Here is a 19,785-nt window from a genome sequence, read left to right on the forward strand (position 1 = left end):
ATAAGTACGTATCTATCAATAATTACTAAAAGTTTTTTTTTAAGATTTTATTGATTTATTTGAGAGAGAAAAAGAGAAAGAACAAGCATGAGCAGGGAGAGGGGCAGAGGGAGAAAAAGACTCCCTGCTGAGTAGGGAGCCCAAAGCAGAGCTTGATCCCAGAGTCCTGGGATCATAACCTGAGCCAAAGGCAGATGCTTAACTGACTGAGCCACATAGGACCCCAGTAATTACCTTAAGTTTAAATAAAGGCTTAAATTAAAAGACATAAGTGACTGAATGAATAAAAAACCAAGACCCATCTATATGCTATCTATAGGAGACTCACCTCAGACCTAAAGACACATAGAAACTAAAAATGAAGGAATGGAAAATTCTGTGATATTCCATGCAAACAGGAAAAAAAAAAAAAAGGCAAAGCCAAGCAGAAACACTTACATCAAACAAAACAGACTTTAAAACAAAGCTCTAGGGCACCTGGGTGGCTCAGTGGGTTAAGACTCTGCCTTCAGCTCAGGTCATGATTCCAGAGTCCTGGGATCGAGTCCCACATCAGGCTCTCTGCTCGGCGGAGAGCCTGCATCCCCCCCCTCTCTCTGCCTGCCTCTCTGCCTACTGTGATTTCTCTCTCTGTGTGTAAAATAAATAAATAAAATCTTAAAAAAAAAAAAAAAGCTCTAATAAGAGACAAAGGCATTACATAATAATAAGTGGATCAATCCAACTAGAGGATGTAACAATTGCAAATATCCATCCAACAGAGAGCACCTAAATACATAAAGCAAATATTAACAGAGATAAAAGAACAACATAACAACAACGTAATAATATTCAATAACAGTAGTGGACTGCAACACCCCAATAACATCAACTGACAGATGACCCCAACAGAAAATCAACAAAGAAACAGTTGTTTTGAATGACACATAGACCAAATGGACCTAAAAGATACAGAATGTTTCATCCAAAATGAGCAAAACACACCTTTTTTTTTTTAAAGATTATTTATTTATTTATTTGACAGACAGAGATCACAAGTAGGCAGAGAGGCAGGCAGAGAGAGAGAAAGGGAAGCAGGCTCCCTGCTGAGCAGAGATCCCGATGCGGGGCTCGATCCTAGGACCCTGGGATCATGACCTGAGCTGAAGGCAGAGGCTTTAACCCACTGAGCCACCCAGGCGCACCTATACCTTCTTTTCTAGAGCATACAGCACATTTTCCAAGACCAATCACATGTAAGGCCACAAAACAAGTCTCAATAAATTTAAAAAACACCAAAATCTTATCAAGCATCTTTTCCAACCACCACAATGGGAAACCAGAAATAAATTAACAGAAAAAAAAAAAACTGGAAAAAAACACAAACACATGGTAGCTATACAACATGCTACTAAACAACAATGGGTCAATGAGGAAATCAGATAATACCTGAAGACAAATGAAAATGGAAACACAACAGTCCAAAATTTTGGGAATACAGTAAAAGCAATTTTAAGACAGAAGTTTACAGCTGATACATACCTACCTTAAGAAATAAGAAAAATCTCAAACAATCTGTCCTAAAGGAACAAGAAAAAAAAAAAAGTCCAACATTAATAGAAGGAGGTAAATAAAAAGATTAGAGCAGAAGTAAATTGAGACTAAGAAACAACAACAGAAAAGATCAATGAAACCAAGAGCTGGTTCTTTGAAAGGATGAACAAAATTGATAAACCATCAAGAGAGAACTCAAAGAATAAAATCAGAAACGGAAGCGAAAAACAAAAAAAATCGAAGAACAGAAATAACAGACAACACAGAAACATAAAGGATTATTAAGAGATTATAAGAGAACAATGAAGTTATATCCAAATAAACTGGACAACCTAAAAGAAATGGATGCATTCCTAGAAACATACAATCTTCCAAAACGGAATCCGGAAGAAACAGAAAATTGAACAGACTTCTTAGTAGTAATGAAATTAAATCAGTACAAAAAACTCCCAACAAACAAAAGTCCAGGGCCAGAAGGCTTCAAAGGTGAATTCTACTAAACATTGAAAGAAGAGTTAATACCTGTTCTTCTAAACTATTTCAAAAAATAGAAGAGGAAGAAAAACTTCCAAATTCATTCTAAGAGGCCAGCATTAGCCTGCTATCAAAACTAGACAGACACTACAGGAAAAAAAAAACCTGACAGATGCAAAAATCTTCAACAAAACATCAGCAAACCAAATTCAACAATACATGAAAGGGTCATTCACCAAGATCAAGTGGAATTTATTCCAGGGATCCAAGGATGGTTCAATATTCACATACCAATGTGATATATTAACAAGAAGGATGAGCATCTCATCAGATGCAGAAAAACCACCTGACAAAATACAATATCCATTCATGATTAAAAAACAAAAAAACAACAACAACAACAAAAAAACCTCTCAACAAAGTGGGGTTAGGAGAAACATACCTCAACATAATAAAGGCCATATATGAAACAATGCACAACCAATATCATACTCAATAGTGAAAAACTGAAACCTTTCCTCTAAGATCAGAAATAAGACAAGGATGTCCGGGGCGCCTGGGTGGCTCAGTGGGTTAAAGCCTCTGCCTTCGGCTCAGGTCATGATCCCGGGGTCCTGGGATCAAGCCGCACATCGGGCTCTCTGCTCTGTGGAGAGCCTGCTTTCTCCTCTCTCTCTGCCTGCCTCTCTGCCTACTTGTGATCTCTGTCTGTCAAATAAATTTAAAAAAAAAAAAAAAGGTAAAAAAAAAAAAAAGGTAAAAAAAAAAAAAGACAAAGATGTCCACTCCAGCCACTTTTATTCAACACAGTACTAGAAGTCCTAGCCAAAGCAATCAAACAAGAAATAAAAGGCATCCAAACTGGTAAGGAGGAAATAAAACTGTTACTCTTTACAGATGACATGATACTATATATAGAAAACCCTAGAGACCATAAAAACCTATTAAAAATGAATTAATATGCAGAAATCTGTTGTGTTTCTTCTGTACACTAATAATGAAGTAGAAGAGAAATTAAGAAAACAATCCCATTTACAAATGCATCAAAAAGAAAAAAATACCTAGGAATAAACCTAACCAAGGAGGGGAAGACCTACACTCTGAAAATTTTAAGACCTTAAGGAAAAAAACTGAAGACAATACAAACATATATAAAGATATACCACGCTTATGGATGGGAAGAATACTGTTAAAATGCCCATACTACCCAAAGTAATTTAAAGATTTAATGCAATCACTACCAAAATAACAAGAGTGCTTTTCACAGAACTAGAACAAATCGCACTAAATTTTGTATTAAGCCACAAAAGACCCCAAACAGTCAAAGCAGTCTTGAAAAAGAATAAAGTTGGAGGTATCACAATCCCAGATTTCAAGATACACTACAAAGTTATAGTAACTGAAAAACATGGTACTGGTGGAAAAACAGATCAGTGGAATAGGAGAGAGTGCTTGGAAATAAAACCATGCTTTTATGTTCAATTAATCTATGGAACAGGAGTCAAGAATATCAATACAGAAAAGACAGTCTCCTCAATAAATGGCGCTGGCAAAATTGGGTAGTTACATGCCAAAGCATAAAACTGGACCACTTTCTCACACCATACATAAAAATAAACTCAGAATGATTAAAGACCAAAATGATTAAATATGAGACCTGATACCATAAAATTCCTAAAAGAAAACACAGGCTGTTTTGACATTAGCCTTAGCAACATATTTATAGATACGTCTCTTCAGTAAAGGGAAACAGAAGCAAAAATAAACTATTGGAACTAAACCGAAATAAAAAGCTTAGGCACAGTGAAAGAAACCATCAACAAAACGAAAAGGCAACCCTATTGAATGGAAGATTTTGAAAATGATGTTATCTGTAAGGGATTAATTTCCAAAATATATACAGAACTTACACAACTCAACACCAAAAGAAACCAAATAATCTGATTAAAACATGGGTGCAGGACCTGAGAAGACATTCTTCCAAAAATATACAGATGGCCAACAGTCCCACGAAGATGCTCAACATCACTAATCCTCATGGAAATGCAAATCAAAAACCACAATGAGGTATCAGCTCACACCAGTGAGAATGGCTAGTATCAAAAGGGTAAGAAATAACACGTGTTGCAAGGATGTGGAGAAAAGAGAAATCTTGTGCACTCTTAGTAGGAATGTAAATTGGTGCAACCTCTATGGAAAACAGCATGGAGATGCCTCAAAAAATTAAAAATAGAAATACTTTATAATCCAGTAATTCTACTACTAGATAACTAACCAAAGAAAATGAAAACATCCATTCAAAAAGATATATGCATCCCTACGTTTATTGCAGCATTATTTACAGTAAGCAGTATTTTTTTTTAAAGTAATCTACCAAACATGGAGCTCAAACTTACAACCCTGAGATCAAGATTTGTATGCTCTACCAGCCAGGTGCCCCTTTACAGTAGCCAATATACTGAAGCAATCCAACGTGTCTACTGATAGATGGGATAAAGAAGATGTGGTGTGTATACATACAGACACACACAGTATTAGTTAGCTACAAAAATGAATGGCATCTTGCCATTCATGACAACATGGATGGAACTAGAGGGCATGATGCTAAGTAAAATAGACAGAGAAAAACAAATACCACAGAATTTCACTTATATGTCGACTCCAAATGTCAAAATAAATGAACAAAGAGAAACCGACTCATTAATACAGACAACAAACTGGTGGTTGCCAGAGGGGAGGTGGGTAAGGAGATAGGCAAAATAAATGAAGGAAATTAAGAGATACAAACTTCTAGCTATTAAATAAGTCACAGAGATAAAAAGCACAGTATAGGGCATATAGTCAATAGTATAGTAACATTTTATGATGACAGAGGGTGACTTAATTGAGGTGAGCAGTGAGTAATATATAGAATTGTAGAACTGTTACATTGTACACTTGAAACTAATAACACTGTCAACTACCCTAAAATAATAAAAATTTAAAATAGCTTATAAATTTTAACAATCACCATTACCACTTTCAGTAATACAAAGCCTTTGTCAGACTGCTAGTTGTTCTTTAATACCCATTCTCCTCTTTTCCTAAAGTCATGTATTTTTTGTTGTCTTTTTTTGTTTTTTTAACGATTTTATTTATTTATTTGACAGAGAATATAAGTAGGCAGAGAAGCAGGCTGAGAGAGAGGAGGAAGCAGGCTCCCTGCCGAGCAGAGAGCCCGATGCCGGCCTTGATCCCAGGACCCTGGAATCATGACCTGAGCGGAAGGCAGAGGCTCTAACCCACTGAGCCACCCAGGCACCCTAAAGTCATGTTTTGAACTGGGCACATGGCTCTACAGCTAATGACTATATTTTCCAGCAACCCCCACACCCCCCCCCCCAGTAGTTAATTGATCAAATGACTAACCTGGCCAGTGGCATGTGAATTCATAAGGATTCTCACACCCTTTCCCTTCCCCTTAAAAGAACTGAAACATCTGTCTTGGACCCAGAGATGACACTACTAGCATCAGAGGCCCACTTCTGTTACGTGAGACCAAAATAAACAAAAACTAAGAAACAAAAAATGCTTCTATCTTTTCTAAGCCACTATATTTTGGGTCTCTCGGATACAGGCTATATACGCTAATATAAATCTCCTGCAAGCTCCTGGCTAACTCTTCTGGGTTAATGATCAACTGACCATGAAGTGCTGTTCTCATGTCATCAGGCAATTACATCTGACCTATTCCCACCTCCTTCAGAAGATAAATAATAGTCTGGACCTTGCTATTCAGAATAATCCCTATTTCTCTAGGAAGCTTTCCATGTGTTTCATTTATTTCTTTATTTCCATGTGGTTTATTAGACATTAGGCAGGTGTCACCAAATAACTTCTCACTTTCCAGGAGTCCCAAAGATATGGTGATGTTCACATTACTACTGATGCATTTTCCATCAAACAGATTGGATCTATTGCCAGACACTCTAGGTTTAATAACTCAAATCAAACTACCATATAGTCTGCAATGAATCATGTCTTAATGAAAAAAAAGAGCTAAAGATGACAACCTACGACCATCAGCTAATAGTGATGTGGATGAGTGAAAAATCAGTGATTGAATATCCCAAGTCAATTAATGAATGTATCCCTATAGCACTGAAGACCGACCTCTAGGATGGCTACTCCTGCATCTTGATTGTTCTTGCCAATCTTAGCCTATTATGCTTTTGAGTATGATTACTCTCTTTAATGATATGTAAAACTTGGTGACCTACCAACAATTTCAGTTAAGTGACAGTAATAGATCATATTGTACTGTCCACTGCTCACTAGTCATCCTTATGAACAAGAGCTTATATAAGAGAAAATTAGATGATCTGTAAAGGGTTGGGAGTCAAAACAAGGTCCTCAGGTTTTTAAAATCATCTTTATTCAAATAGCATCTTTAATTAAGAAACGTTTCAGGAAAACAAATGCCAATTAGTTTGTTAAAATATGCAAGTTTCTTGAGTATTTCATGAAATCAAATCCGAACAAAGAATGAGAGGAATAGAGGACTTAATAAATGCAACGTTTTATTCCAAGAAAATTCATGTCACAAGATATGTGACAGTTTTTCCTCCCTTCCTAGCTCCATAGCCCCATTCTCTCAAGAAAAATGAAGAAAACAAAATACCTCAAGAATCATAAACTTGAAAGGCCAATAAGCTTTGAGATTTAATAGGAAATTCAGAGAAATACATTAAGACCAAAGAGTCTGACAAAGTCTTGGGGTTTGATTTTGTATTATTAAAAGCTGACATACATTTTATTTATAGGGACTGTTTATATGTTCTGGGATAAGATGAAAAGCAAAATGATACCTATTACAGATACCTATCTTAGATCCCTGCCCGTTTCAAGGTCTTATGGATATCTTAGGGCTAGAACAATGACAGCAAAATCTGTTTCCAAAAGCCAATTATAGAAGCCTATTAAGATAAAATTTAACTCACCTTCAGCATCCTTTACCATATCGAGTTTAAGAGCCTTTGTTCCATCAAAGCAAAATGCCTTGATGGAATTCAGCCCTAACAATAAAGCATTCTGTTTTATTTTCTCTACTTTGTTGGATATTTTATCCAGTGCTATTACTTCTCCCTAAAAAACAAACAAAACACACATAAAAATAAAGTGTAAACCCAAAGCAGTCATGACAACTACTAATAATGAGAAAAACTGGTGAAAAATTATGGTCTTTCCTACTTTCCTCCCATCCCTAGTTTTAAAGCTGAATTCATTAACCAAATGTGTATCAAAGTTACATTAAAATACTTAAGTCTCATCCTTTTTAAAAAAACCCATTCTTAGAGCGAGACAAACCAAGAAACACTTAACTATAAAGAACAAACTTCTGGTTAGGGGAAGCGGTTGGGGGGATAGGTGAAACAGGTGATGGGGATGAAGGAGGGCACTTTGTGATGCGGACCCAGTGATTTATGGAAGGGCCAAGCCACTACTGTAGTAATATTACACTGGATGTTAACTAACTGGAATTTAAATAAAAACTTCAAAAACAAATAAATACAAAATAGAAAAGCACGTTCTTTCCAGTTCCAGTATTCTTATAGTACAGAGCTATTTTTAATAAAATTCAAAACCATAAATAGTGTTTGCCATCTAAGAAACTTGAAAATATCTATTGGAGGTTAAGATTTTTAAAAAGTCACCAATCTGATGTGCTTTGTTCACATCTGGAAGAATATGAACTAGTGTTCTGAGACTTCTGCTTTCTAGTGCTTTGGGATACAGATGAATGTTACTTGTAAAATCAATCCTCATCTCAATTTTTTCTGAGTTATAAATGTAAACAAAATTCATGTCAATTCTGACAACTATAACATAAAAATATTGACCTGTATATCACAGCAAAATGCTATAGACTGATTAAAAAAAAAGTAGTTCAAAAATAATTTTATATGGCAACTCTTTGGTTAAAGTCAATGAAAATGAGGCCACTCTTTTCCAAATGTACTGTGACATTCACATGATTTTTAAAATATACTATGAAATGATATTGCAGAGATGGTGAGATTAACTCTTCAGTGTCTTTTCTTGCTTTTTTTCCTTTTACATACACCATCCTTGTATGACAAATGCATCGCCTGCACAGATTACAATGCTGCTACACTTTCTGCGGTCATTTTTACACAGCACTATGAAACCGAACAACAGAACATGGACACACTAAATTATCCAGACTGTCTTTGGAAGACTTCTTACTAGACAAAATGAAGTATCTGTGGATACTTCTAAACAAATATAATAAACATCCTATACCATAAATTAAGGGCAGATTATTATCTCTTCTTCAAAGCATATCATAATTTTGGGGGTATAGCTCTGGGGTAGAGCATCTGACTGCAAAGCATATCATAATCTTTACAATTAAGGATTTGGGGTAAACTGAAAATTGATTTGCATTAAACACTACAACTCCATAAAGTGAATCCTTCTATTTCACGTTCTGTGTTTTGTGCACTGGTGGTATTTAATGCTTTTTTCCTTACGGCTTCAACTGTTACCACCTTAAATTCCTTTGGGACAAAGAAGAGTATAAGTAAACAGGAAAGTACATCTCCCCTAATGAACCAAGAGTATTAATACCCTAAAACTTGAACAACAAATATCTTTTCCTTCCTTCATTACTTAAGGCCACTCACTGAGGCTGTACTAGTGTTACCACAAGTTTTGTGTGTGTGTGTGTGTGTGTATGGCTGCATATATATACAGACTGCATATATTCATACACACATAGAACATATATACACTGCCTATATATTGTATGTAGATACACATACAATATAGGTTTTAACTCTTCAATATGTTTATTGAATATATAAATTTATTTATTATGTATGTACATATGCATGTATGCATGTAAGTGTACATTATTTTCTTGCTCGTGATACAGTGAATGTTTCAAAAATTATAATAGTATCAAATACTAATATGCAGGTAATGTGAATTTTCATCAGAAGTCTTTGGATAAAATGATTTGCACTAACGAAAGGGAAAAGTTACAATTTCATCCTTACACAGTAAATGTTCCTATTATTTTTTGTGCAAGACTGCTTTTACCAATCTTTGGCATTTACAAGATTGCTTGTACCAAATGACCATCCTAAAAACCATCAAATATAGATCAGAAATGATCATCTGGTAAAGTCCAACATCTGGCACTTTGGGGAGTGGGCACACAGATATTACATCTTCTATCAACTGAATCAGAGCAAAAGGGCTCTGCAAAGCCTCACAGAAGAGTATTTCTATGCTAGAAAGTCTTAACACTTCACGTAGGCAATTTTTCCTTATTTATAAATGAGTACTATGAAAAAAAAAACTGCCAAGTTTCCTAGGTGCCTAAGACTTCCTACCACTGTATAAATCTGAGCTAACTTAGAAAAATATGAATGGATCCACTGTCCTCAGTCTTTTACTGTCTTTGCTATGCTCTTTACCCAGTTTAGATTCCATGCTATATCACATTACTCTTATACACATCCTGTGTCTTAGATATAAGCATGACAAAAAATGCTGCTGTGGTTAAATCCAATTCTTCACCAACTTCACATCTAAACCCGGAAGCTAAAAAATGCCCATCACTATCCCAACAAATCTTACCTTACATTCAGGACCAGTGTATTCACAGAGCCCATAGTGCAAACTGGAATTACTAGGATGTGTCCATAGCCCATTCTCACTTTCATTTTCCTACATTAACATTTCATACCCCCTAGCTCTTACTACCTCCTTCCCTATCCCCATTCTTATCTGATGACCTTGCTTCATATTTCACTGAGAAGACCCAAACAACCAAAAGAAACCTTCTTACCTCTTACCACATTGACCGGCCCACCAATATCTGCGCCCACATACTCCACCCCCTCCAATTTCCATGGATAAACTGTTGCATGCTACCATCTAAAGCCACGTGTGCATTAGACTGTATGCCATTTCCCCTCCTCAAAGATACAGTTAGCAATTTCCCCTTTTAATCTCTCATTAGCATACAAACATGATCGTTTCTCTCATCTTAAAGTACTCCCTGAGTTCACCTCCAACTACTGCCCCATTTCACTTTATTCCTGTACAAACAACTCCCCCCACCACCACTGCCAAAGGAGTGGTCTTGATTCACTTTCTTGGATTCCTCTCCTTCTCAATCCAAGCAAGCATTTCCACTCACCAAAACTGCTTATAAGGTTGCCCATCACCAGCCTGGTGCTAAGCCCACTGGAAGTTCTCAGTCCTCACTTTTTGTGGCCCAGCAGCAACATCTGACACAGCTGATCTCTCCACTGTCTTTCAATCCCTTTCTTCCCATTGTTTCCAGGGTGTCACACATACTCCTCTGACATTGCTGGCCATTCCTTCTCCTTTCCCCAACCTCTGAATGTTGGCACACAGCACCCACACGGCTCAGTCTTCCAGCCTCTTCTACTCCCTATTGCCACCCATATCAGTTTTATGGCTTTACATATTATCTGTAAGCTGATGACTTCCAAATTTCTATTTTATATATCTTTACATGTCCAATCTATATATTTATTTCCAGTCTATACCTCTGTCCTGAACTCTAGGCTCAAATATCCAATTGCCTGCTCAACTCATCCGTTGCAGTCTAACAGACACTTCAGCTTAGTATCTCCAAAACTAACTTTCTGACTTTTCCCTGCAGAACTTGCTCTTCCCATAGTCACCCTTACCCAAAATCTGTAGGAGTCACCCTTGATCACTCTCATTTCCATTACCCACATCCAGTGCATCGGCAGCTCCTTACAACTCCACCTTAAACACATGTCCAGAACTTCTTGCCACCTCCATAATGCTTCCCTGAATTACTGTCTCAGACCAGTCACCCCTGCCCTCCTCCAGTCTGTTTTCAAGGCAACAGCCAAAAGGATACTGGAAATAGTAAAGAGGCTTATGTCACTCTTCTGTGACTTCCCATCACTCGAGCATAGCCAACATCCTGTGAGACCCTACCAACAGCTAGACCCAAACATCCTCCCCTGGGCGTCCCTCTCTCTGGTCTCTTTTCTTCCTCCTGTCTTTCTCACTTTGTCTTTCTTAGCAAAATGCAGCAAAATGCAGAGGCTCCTCCAACAGGTCAGGTGCGCTCCAGCCTCAGAGCAACCACACTTGCTTTTTCTCAAGAGAAAACGTGTGTCCCACAGACCTCCATGTTGCTCATCACCTCAAAGTCTTTCCTCAAAAACCATCTTCACAGGGTGTATTTCTCACTACCCTCCTAAAAACTGCATACCTACTCCCCTCCACAGTCCCGAAGGCCCTTTCCTTCCTCTCTTGCTCACCAGCGCCCTTACCTCGATCCTACATGCCATAACTTGTATTCATTTAGTTTATTATCTGTCTCCTCTTAACTAGAAGGGAAGCTACACGACAAAGACAATTTTGGTCCCAGTGGTTTATTGCTGCATCCCCAGTACTTGCCATATATAAGCACTATCTGTTTAATCGACCAACCAATCAATTAAAATCTGCCTCCAGATCAAAGTAGGTGAAGATAATAGTGTGTCTAAGCATTTCAGGAACCATGTAATTTTATGATTTGAAACAAGAAGAAAGATAGCATCAACTGGCCCTATTCTTCTTGAGCTGAAGAATCTTAGGTGCAGCACAGAATGGTCACAGTGAGTGACAAGGTCACACTGAGTTCTAAACACAAAGTAACCCATAATGAAAGGAAACATATTGTCAAATAAATGTATGTGGGGGAAAAGCCATAAAATCTGAAATAAAGTCATCCAAGACTTACTATATTTTATGACAATGCAACAGGCTTAATGCAACAGATCATAAGGTTTTTATGAATCTCAAGAAAATGTGTTTGATGAGCACATATCATAATGTACACATATATTATCAATATATATATTGATACTTCAATAACGTGCTATCAAATTAAGTTTCAGAGGCAGATTTTAGTAGTTTAAAAAGTGTCAAGTCTAATAAGAACATAAAAAAGTCTCTTAAATGTTGCATTTAAATGTAATTTTATGAAGAAGACTTCTACTCTACAAATGTATTAGTAAATTTGGGATTCAAGAAGATCTTCAGATAGTCTTCATAAATGATAATTATCTACTGAACTCAACATGTGATGAATGCCATTACTGAACAGTCTTCACTTTGGCTGAATCTGAAATAATTCAGATTATAAATGTCTATATAATATTCCTTAAGTTACGTGAGGTTCCACCTTCAACACTGAAACATGTAATATGTTGAGAGTAGTTTTTGCTGTGAAGACAGTCTCACCTGATCATGCATTAATGCTGCAATGTGTGTTGTTTTGCCTCCGGGTGCTGCACACAAATCCAGAATCTTCTCTCCGGGTTGAGGATCTAGAACATGAGCTACTACAGCAGATGGCAAATTCTATAAAGAAAAAAAAAAAAATCAACTACCAATGATTCTAAGTCCTTTTAAAATTCAGAATAAGAGAACATAAAGAAATCTTTGGAGGTAATCCAGTACAACATCCTCTGTCAAGAATAGGTTTTCTGTAAACATACCAGTGTCAGAAAATTCAGTTTCCAAGAGTATCCTATGATCTCACTGGACATTCATACATGAGACACACACATGCATGATGTATTTCTCCTAACAATTTAACAAAAAAAGCACATTTTTCCCCCCTCAATTCAGCGGTCTCAATATTTTGAAGGCCAAAAGCCCTTTCAGAAATATAACAAAGCTCTGGATCTTTTTCTAAGAAAATGTACAAAATTTTGCAATTTCAGGTGCTTCACCATCTAACACCCACTTAAGAATTCTAGTTTTATGCTACTAATGCCACTCAAAGACGTCTGGGTTCCTATCTCCCTGCCACTACCACATTTCTGTAGGAGAAAAGTAAAATGTAAACCAATCTTACTATTTCTGATTGGCACCTAGAAATATGAGATTGGACAACTCATGTAGCTACAACAATAAGCCATATGGCAACCAATTACATTATACTATTAAATCATTATTAGTTAAAAAAAATCATTATTAGTTTTGATCACATAAGGATTGCTATTCTAGGGTAACAATTTGCCTTAAATAAAACAGAATAATATCCCAAAGTAATGCATTTTTAAAAAATATTTTATTTATTTCACAGAGAAAGTGCACACAAGGTGAAGGTAGAGGGAGAGAAGCAGATTTTCCACTGAACAAGGAGCCTGATGCAGGACCCTGGGATCATGACGTGAGCCAAAGGCAGATACTTAACCGATGGAGCTACCCAGGTGCCCCTGTAATGCATTTTTTTTAAAGTAATGTATTTTCTAAATTAGTTTTCAAGAAACAGCAGTAGAGGCTAATAAGCAATTAAAACACTTTTGGGCAAGAGAAGGTTTTTTTAAAAAAAAGGTTAAAATCAGCTGAGAAAAAGAAGAGAACATGTACAAAGGTTGGGGTTTTTGTTTTGTTTTTGTTTTTTGTTTCTACTGCTTTACCAAAGGTAGATCAGAAAAATAAATCACAAAAAGTATGGTAATAGAAAAAAAACTTAGATTTTAAATAACTCACTGAGATTATGTTTCAATGTCATTAAATATTTTACCCTTACATATACTTGCCTGTAAAAATAAGTAGCTGGGCAGTACATTGTCAAATGAGGGGCTGAGATATATTGGTTCTGTCATTCTTATGCCTATACCTCTGAAAAGTAGAAAAATCAAACATTAGTCTGCATAAATTCCTGAGTCCATACAAATTCAACTTCCAGGAACATACCCACATTGCACAACAAATAAAAGATGTTCTCCCTTTTTAAAAACCTCTTTTACTTGGGGCGCCTGGGTGGCTCAGTGGGTTAAGCCTCTGCCTTCGGCTCAGGTCATGATCCCAGGGTCCTGGGATGGAGCCCCACGTGGGGCTCTCTGCTCAGCAGGGAGCCTGCTTCCTCCTCTCTCTCTGCCTGCCTCTCTGCCTATTTGTGATTTCTCTCTGCCAAATAAATAAATAAAATCTTTAAAAAAAAAAATTTTAAAAACCTCTTTTACTCAATACCACAATACTTAGGCTATTCCTGTGAATTGTTCATGACTTATTCCTTGCAATAGAAGGCCATCAGAAAGCTAAAAAGGATAGTTCCATATATTTTTCATTTAGGCACAAAGGAGTTTCTTCAGAGAGTTGAACAAATGAGAAAGGCAAAGAACGTGAATCCTTTTTTTTTTTAAACATAGCTATGCAATTAAAAATACTATTTATGTTAACATAAAGCATTTATTCTTACTTTTTTTTTTTTTTAAGATTTTGTTTATTTATTTGACAGACAGAGATCACAAGTAGGCAGAGAGGCAGGCAGAGACAGACAGAGGGGGAAGCAGGCTCCCAGCTGAGCAGAGAGCCCGATGCGGGGCTCAATCCCAGGACCCTGGGATCATGACCTGAGCCGAAGGCAGAGGCTTTCACCCACTGCGCCACCCAGGTGCCCCATCTTACTTTATTTTTAATGCCAGTATACAGTGTTATGTTTCAGGTGTACAATATCGTGATTCAACATTTCTATATATTACTTAGTGCTCATCTCTTACATACTACATATAAGTATATAAGAGTATACTCATAAGTATACTCTTTTTTTCCTTTAAAGATTTATTTATTTTAGGGGTGCCTGGGTGGCTCAGCCATTAAGTGTCTGCCTTCGGCTCAGGTCATGATCCCATGATCCTGGGATCGAGCCCCGCATCAGGCTCCCTGCTCTGCAAGGAGCCTGCTTCTCCCTCTCCCACTCCCCCTGCTTGTGTTCCCTCTCTTGCCGTGTCTCTCTCTGTCAAATAAATAAAATCTTAAAAAAAAAAAAAAAGATTTATTTTAAAGAGAGAGAGAGCACATGCATGCACGAGAGAGAGTGGGGCAGAGGGAAAGGGAGAGTCACAAGAAGACTCAGCACTGAGTGCGGAGCCTGACTTGGGGCTCGATCTCATGACCCTGAGATCACGACCTGAGCTGAAACCAAGAGTCAGATGCTTAATGGACCACACCACAGAAGCACCCCAGGATAAGCATACTCTTAATCCCTTTCACCTATTTCACCCATCCCTACCCACCTCCCCATCTGAGAACCATCTGTTTGTTTTCTACAGATAAAAGTCTGTTTTTTGATTTCTTTTTTCCCCCTTCATACATTTGTTTTGTTTCTTAAATTCCACATATGAGATCATATGGTATTTGTCTTTCTCTAACATCTGAATCTTTATTTGTTGATTCATTCTAATCTTTCTGGTAACAGATTCATGATCACTGTTAACAGCTTTTAATTCAATAAACATTTTTTGAATGCTGCAGTTTACAAGGCACTATGCCTAGGTACTTGTATGAAAAATAAAAATATATCTAAGAATCATGCTGATGCTAAACAACCACAAATATGCCACACAACTCTCTCATCTCTTTAGAGAGTAACTGCCCAGTACTGACACAATCCTCAAGATGAGCTTTTCTACCTTTATCCCATGTTAAAAGTGGCAGTGGAACTGATCAGAGCAGGAAGGGCCAGGACCCAGGAAAACATGATGGCCGATGATTCATCAGCTCAAACATTGTCATCTGGGAGTGGCTGTCAGAGACCATCACAGGGAAGAGAAAGCACACAAATACTGTTGGAGAAAGCCAAACATGGCCTGTTGTATCAGGCCACACCACTGAGAGCAAGAAAAAAAGGGAAATCAACACCATGTTCCAGGGATTAGAGGGGCACAGAAAAAGTGCATCCTGGTAATAAAGGCAAGATTAAGAATCTGGATTTAAACCAGGTACAGGAGTACAAGCAAGGAAGAGAGTCTAAACAAGGAGAACAAGAACAAACTCCTCCGGTCCAGTGCACTAGACAAGGTCAGAGCTTCTGAACCAGTGTTCACAGAGAAGCATCTATATGGATGGTTTGCACTCAGCTTTATGTAGGGAGGTGGGCTCATTTTACCCATAATACTCCTGACACCAAATGTGCGGCGTTTTCTCTCACACCAGCTGGGAGTCCTTCACTCCAGTTCAGCCCTGACACAATCTGCCAGGGGTTACTGTAAGATGCCATGGGCTCAGCAGTTGGATCCGACACAACCAGTGTCACTCCAGATGCCAGCGGCACATCTGGGTTGCCATCTGTACTTCTGACCAATGGGCTGCAAATTTGGGGGTTTCCACACTGCCCTCCTCGGGTTTGAAAATTCACTAGAACAACTCACAGAATTCAGAACAACACTTACTAGTACGGTTTACTATGGAGAATACAACTTAGAAATGGCCAAAGGAAAGAGATGCACAGGAGAAGGTAAGGGAGAGGTATTATGGTTCACCACTCTCCCTGCGCCCAGATGTGTTCACCAACCCAAACTCCACCACCTAGGAGTCTTTATGGAGGTTTCACGACATAGGCATGATTGATTAATTCACTGACCACTGACCAGGCCCTCTCCCCTCCCTGGAGGTCTGGGGTAGAGCTACAAGTTCCAACATTCTAAATACAAGGTTGGTTTCTCCAGCAAGCGCCTATCAGAAGCTATCAAGGGACACCCGGCTACCAGTCATCTCATTAGCATATAAAAGACACTCATTACTGCAGAGATTCCAAGGATTTGGGGAGCTGTGAGCCAGAAACCCAAAGACCAAATTATTATTATGCCATAACAGGAACGGTTTACACTGCTCTTTAGATGAAACGATTTCTGTAGATACTCCTGGACTGCAACTGCAGTGGTTATGACTACGATGTCCACTCGGTTCTAACATCCTTTGTCATACAATAAACGTTAACTCCTTTCTCCTTCTACCCATCCCTTTTATCCTCACTCATTTGTTTACCACTTGATATGTCTGAATCTGTACTTTTAATCAGAGTTAAATCAGACTTAGTTAATCAGTTAGTGTTTGGTCCTTGCTCCAGCCAGGATCAAATCTAAACATTTCCCACATAATTCCTGCCCCTGACCAGAAAAAATACAAAGGAATCTTCTGAAAAGTCATAGCCTCACATTCAAAAGTCAGTCGTTTGTTGACACAACAGTGCACTGACCTTGATCGACACCTCAGCCCCAGCCCAGTCTGGACCGACTACTGGACACCTTGAATTCCATGACCTGCTCACTCTTTCATAATTTAAATGACTTTCTGACTTGCAGGACACTAGTCCTCTGAAAAATACTCAAACGTTAACATTTTTATATCTGCCTTTCTAAGCCAGTTCCTTCCTAGCACTTCAAGTTCTGCTATTTCTTTGAGTATCTCCTTCTGACCACCAGCACAAGTAGTCCATCTTTCTAGTGTTCAACTTAAAACAACTTGACAAGGAATAATTTAAACCAATTATTGTTCCAGTATGGGATTATGTTTCTTTCTTTTTGACTATTTTGGGGGGGATAGGGTAAATTTTATTTTTTAAAATTTTTAAGGTTTTATTTTTATTTATTTGAGAGAGAGCATGGGCATGGGGAGACGTACAGGGAGAGGGAGAAGAAGGCTCCCTGCTGAGCAAGGTGCCCAACGCAGGGCTCTATCCCAGGACCCCGGGAGGATGACCCGAGCCAAAGGCAGATGCTTGACCGACTAAGCCACCCAGGCACCCCACAAAAAAATCTTTAATAAAAAAAACAACTGTTTTTGTAATATGTATCTCCATATAATAATGGAAATCACCAGATCTCATATGATAAAAAGGCTGTTAGTAAATTAATCTACCTCTATGAAATCTATGACTGAACTCCACTGTAATTTAAGAAAACAAAGGGTGCAAATTTACTAGTTCAATAACAAAGTACCACTAGTAGGCACAGTTCTAAAATTTTATAATAAGAAACATGATATATGCATAGCATTTCTTTGTTATGGAAGCATGTTTTTCCTCATATAGGCAGAAAAAGAAATCCTAAGAGCATACTGAATGCTGAGTTTAAAAGTTGAGTTAAAAAAAAAAAATCGGAAAAAAAAAAAAATCGGGGCACCTAGGTGGCTCAGTGGGTTAAAGCCTCTGCCTTAGGCTCAGGTCATGATCCTGGGGTCCTGGGACTGAGCCCCGCATTGGGTGCTCTGCTCAGCGGGGAGCCTATTTCCCCCTCTCTCTCTGCCTGCCTCTCTGCCTACTTGTGATCTCTGTCAGATAAATAAATAAAATCTTAAGAAAAAAATCAACAACTTTCTGAAAGATGGCTGTCTGCTACTTCTACCAACAAACATTACTCAGAAAGGTCTGTCAGCAAAGTTACTGGAAATACTACATTGAATAATATAAGAGAATGAAGAGTGGAAGATGGCAGAAGAGTAAGATCTGAGCTCACCTCCTCCCACAAACACAACAAAGTGAACAGGACCTAGAAAATGGATGAAGAGAGCCCTCACAACAAGGGACAGCACCAAGATGAGTAGAAGAGGCAAAAATATAGTCTTGCTTAGGCAAAAACTACAACTCTGGAGCACCATTCCACGGTCAGAACAGACCTCAAAGAAATGTTACCTCCGTGAGGAGAGATTCAAACTCCACATCCGACAACCCAACCCTTAGATAGTGCATTAAGAGATGAGCTTCCAAAACATCTGGCCTTAAAAACCAATACAAAGTATGTCCAGGAAAACTACAAAACTGTAAGGAAAAGAAACCCCACTCATAAAGAGCTTGCACAGAAACTCAACCCAGAAACCAGTACAAATGGTTTCAAATCAGATCAAAACCACATCAAAAAGATCAAAAAAGATCAAAAGCTAGATCAAAAAGCACACAGACCATAGGTGAAGTAGGCCTACTTACTAATCTTGGAGCACCTGATGAAGGGGATGGGGGAGGGGGGCCCTCCTGAGGAGTAAGACACTGCTGACAGCCATTTTTGCTATCTTGTTCTGCCCTGCTGATGCTGGAGATGACAGACACCATTTTGAAATCCTCTCTCTAGAATGCTACCGCCAGGGTGTACACCCCACTGAGAGCCTCATACAATCCTGCCCCTTAGAAGAGCCTCGCAGTCTACAGGACTCCATCCACCAGCACACCTGTATCCATCAGGAATAGGCCTCCAGCTAACCAGGCAGGGGAGGGAAGCCAGCCTCACCCAAGAGTGCACCTGCAGCTGTCAAGGGGCTGCCATAAGAGGAGGACACACACAGCCCACTCAGGAGACACCGCTGAGACACCTGTGTCTGGGTACCAGGGTAAGAGAATTGCACTACTGGGCCCTACAGGACATCGCTTATGTAAAAGCCACTCCTTCGAAGCCAGGAGATGTAGATGAGCTACCTAATACACAGAAACACAGAGTTAGGCATAATGAGGAGAGAGAAGAATATGTTCCAAACAAAAGAATAACACAAAACATCAGAAAAAGAACTAAACAGAATGGAAATAAACAATTTATCCAATAGAAAGTCCAAAGTAATCGCCATAAAATTGCTCATCAAACTCGGGACAAAAAAGGATAAACACAGTAAGAACTTCAACAAAAAGAAAAGATTAAAAAGTTCCAATCAGAGCTGAAGAATAACAGAAATAAAAATACACTATAGGGAACAAACAGCAGATTAGTAATACAGAAGAACAAGGCAGTGCTCTGGAAAACAAGGTAGTAAAAAAATCACCCAAACTGAACAACAAAAAGAAAAAGGAATTTGAAAAATGAGAATAGTTTAAGGAACCTGTGAGCTAACATCAGGTGCACTAAAATTCCCTGTATAGGAGTCCCAGAAAGAGGAGATAGATAAAGGAGCTGAAATTTTATTTGAGAAATAGACGAAAAATTCCCTCACCTGGCA

At 38.3% G+C, this 19,785-nt stretch overlaps 1 protein-coding gene across 1 annotated transcript in view; it reads right to left on the minus strand.

The window, feature by feature from the left end:
• Positions 1-19,785, minus strand: part of NSUN6 (NOP2/Sun RNA methyltransferase 6) — a 56,603-nt gene that overhangs the window by 18,082 nt on the left and 18,736 nt on the right. The window contains exons 6-8 of the mRNA XM_080810101.1: positions 13,626-13,707; positions 12,316-12,435; positions 6,987-7,131 (exon numbers count right to left, since the gene is read on the minus strand). Of these exons, the coding sequence (XP_080666227.1) occupies positions 6,987-7,131; positions 12,316-12,435; positions 13,626-13,707 (347 nt within the window). The remainder of the gene's footprint in view (positions 1-6,986; positions 7,132-12,315; positions 12,436-13,625; positions 13,708-19,785) is intronic.

This window comes from Martes martes, assembly GCF_963455335.1.
Source record: "Martes martes genome assembly, chromosome: 8".
Classification (NCBI taxonomy): domain Eukaryota; kingdom Metazoa; phylum Chordata; class Mammalia; order Carnivora; family Mustelidae; genus Martes; species Martes martes.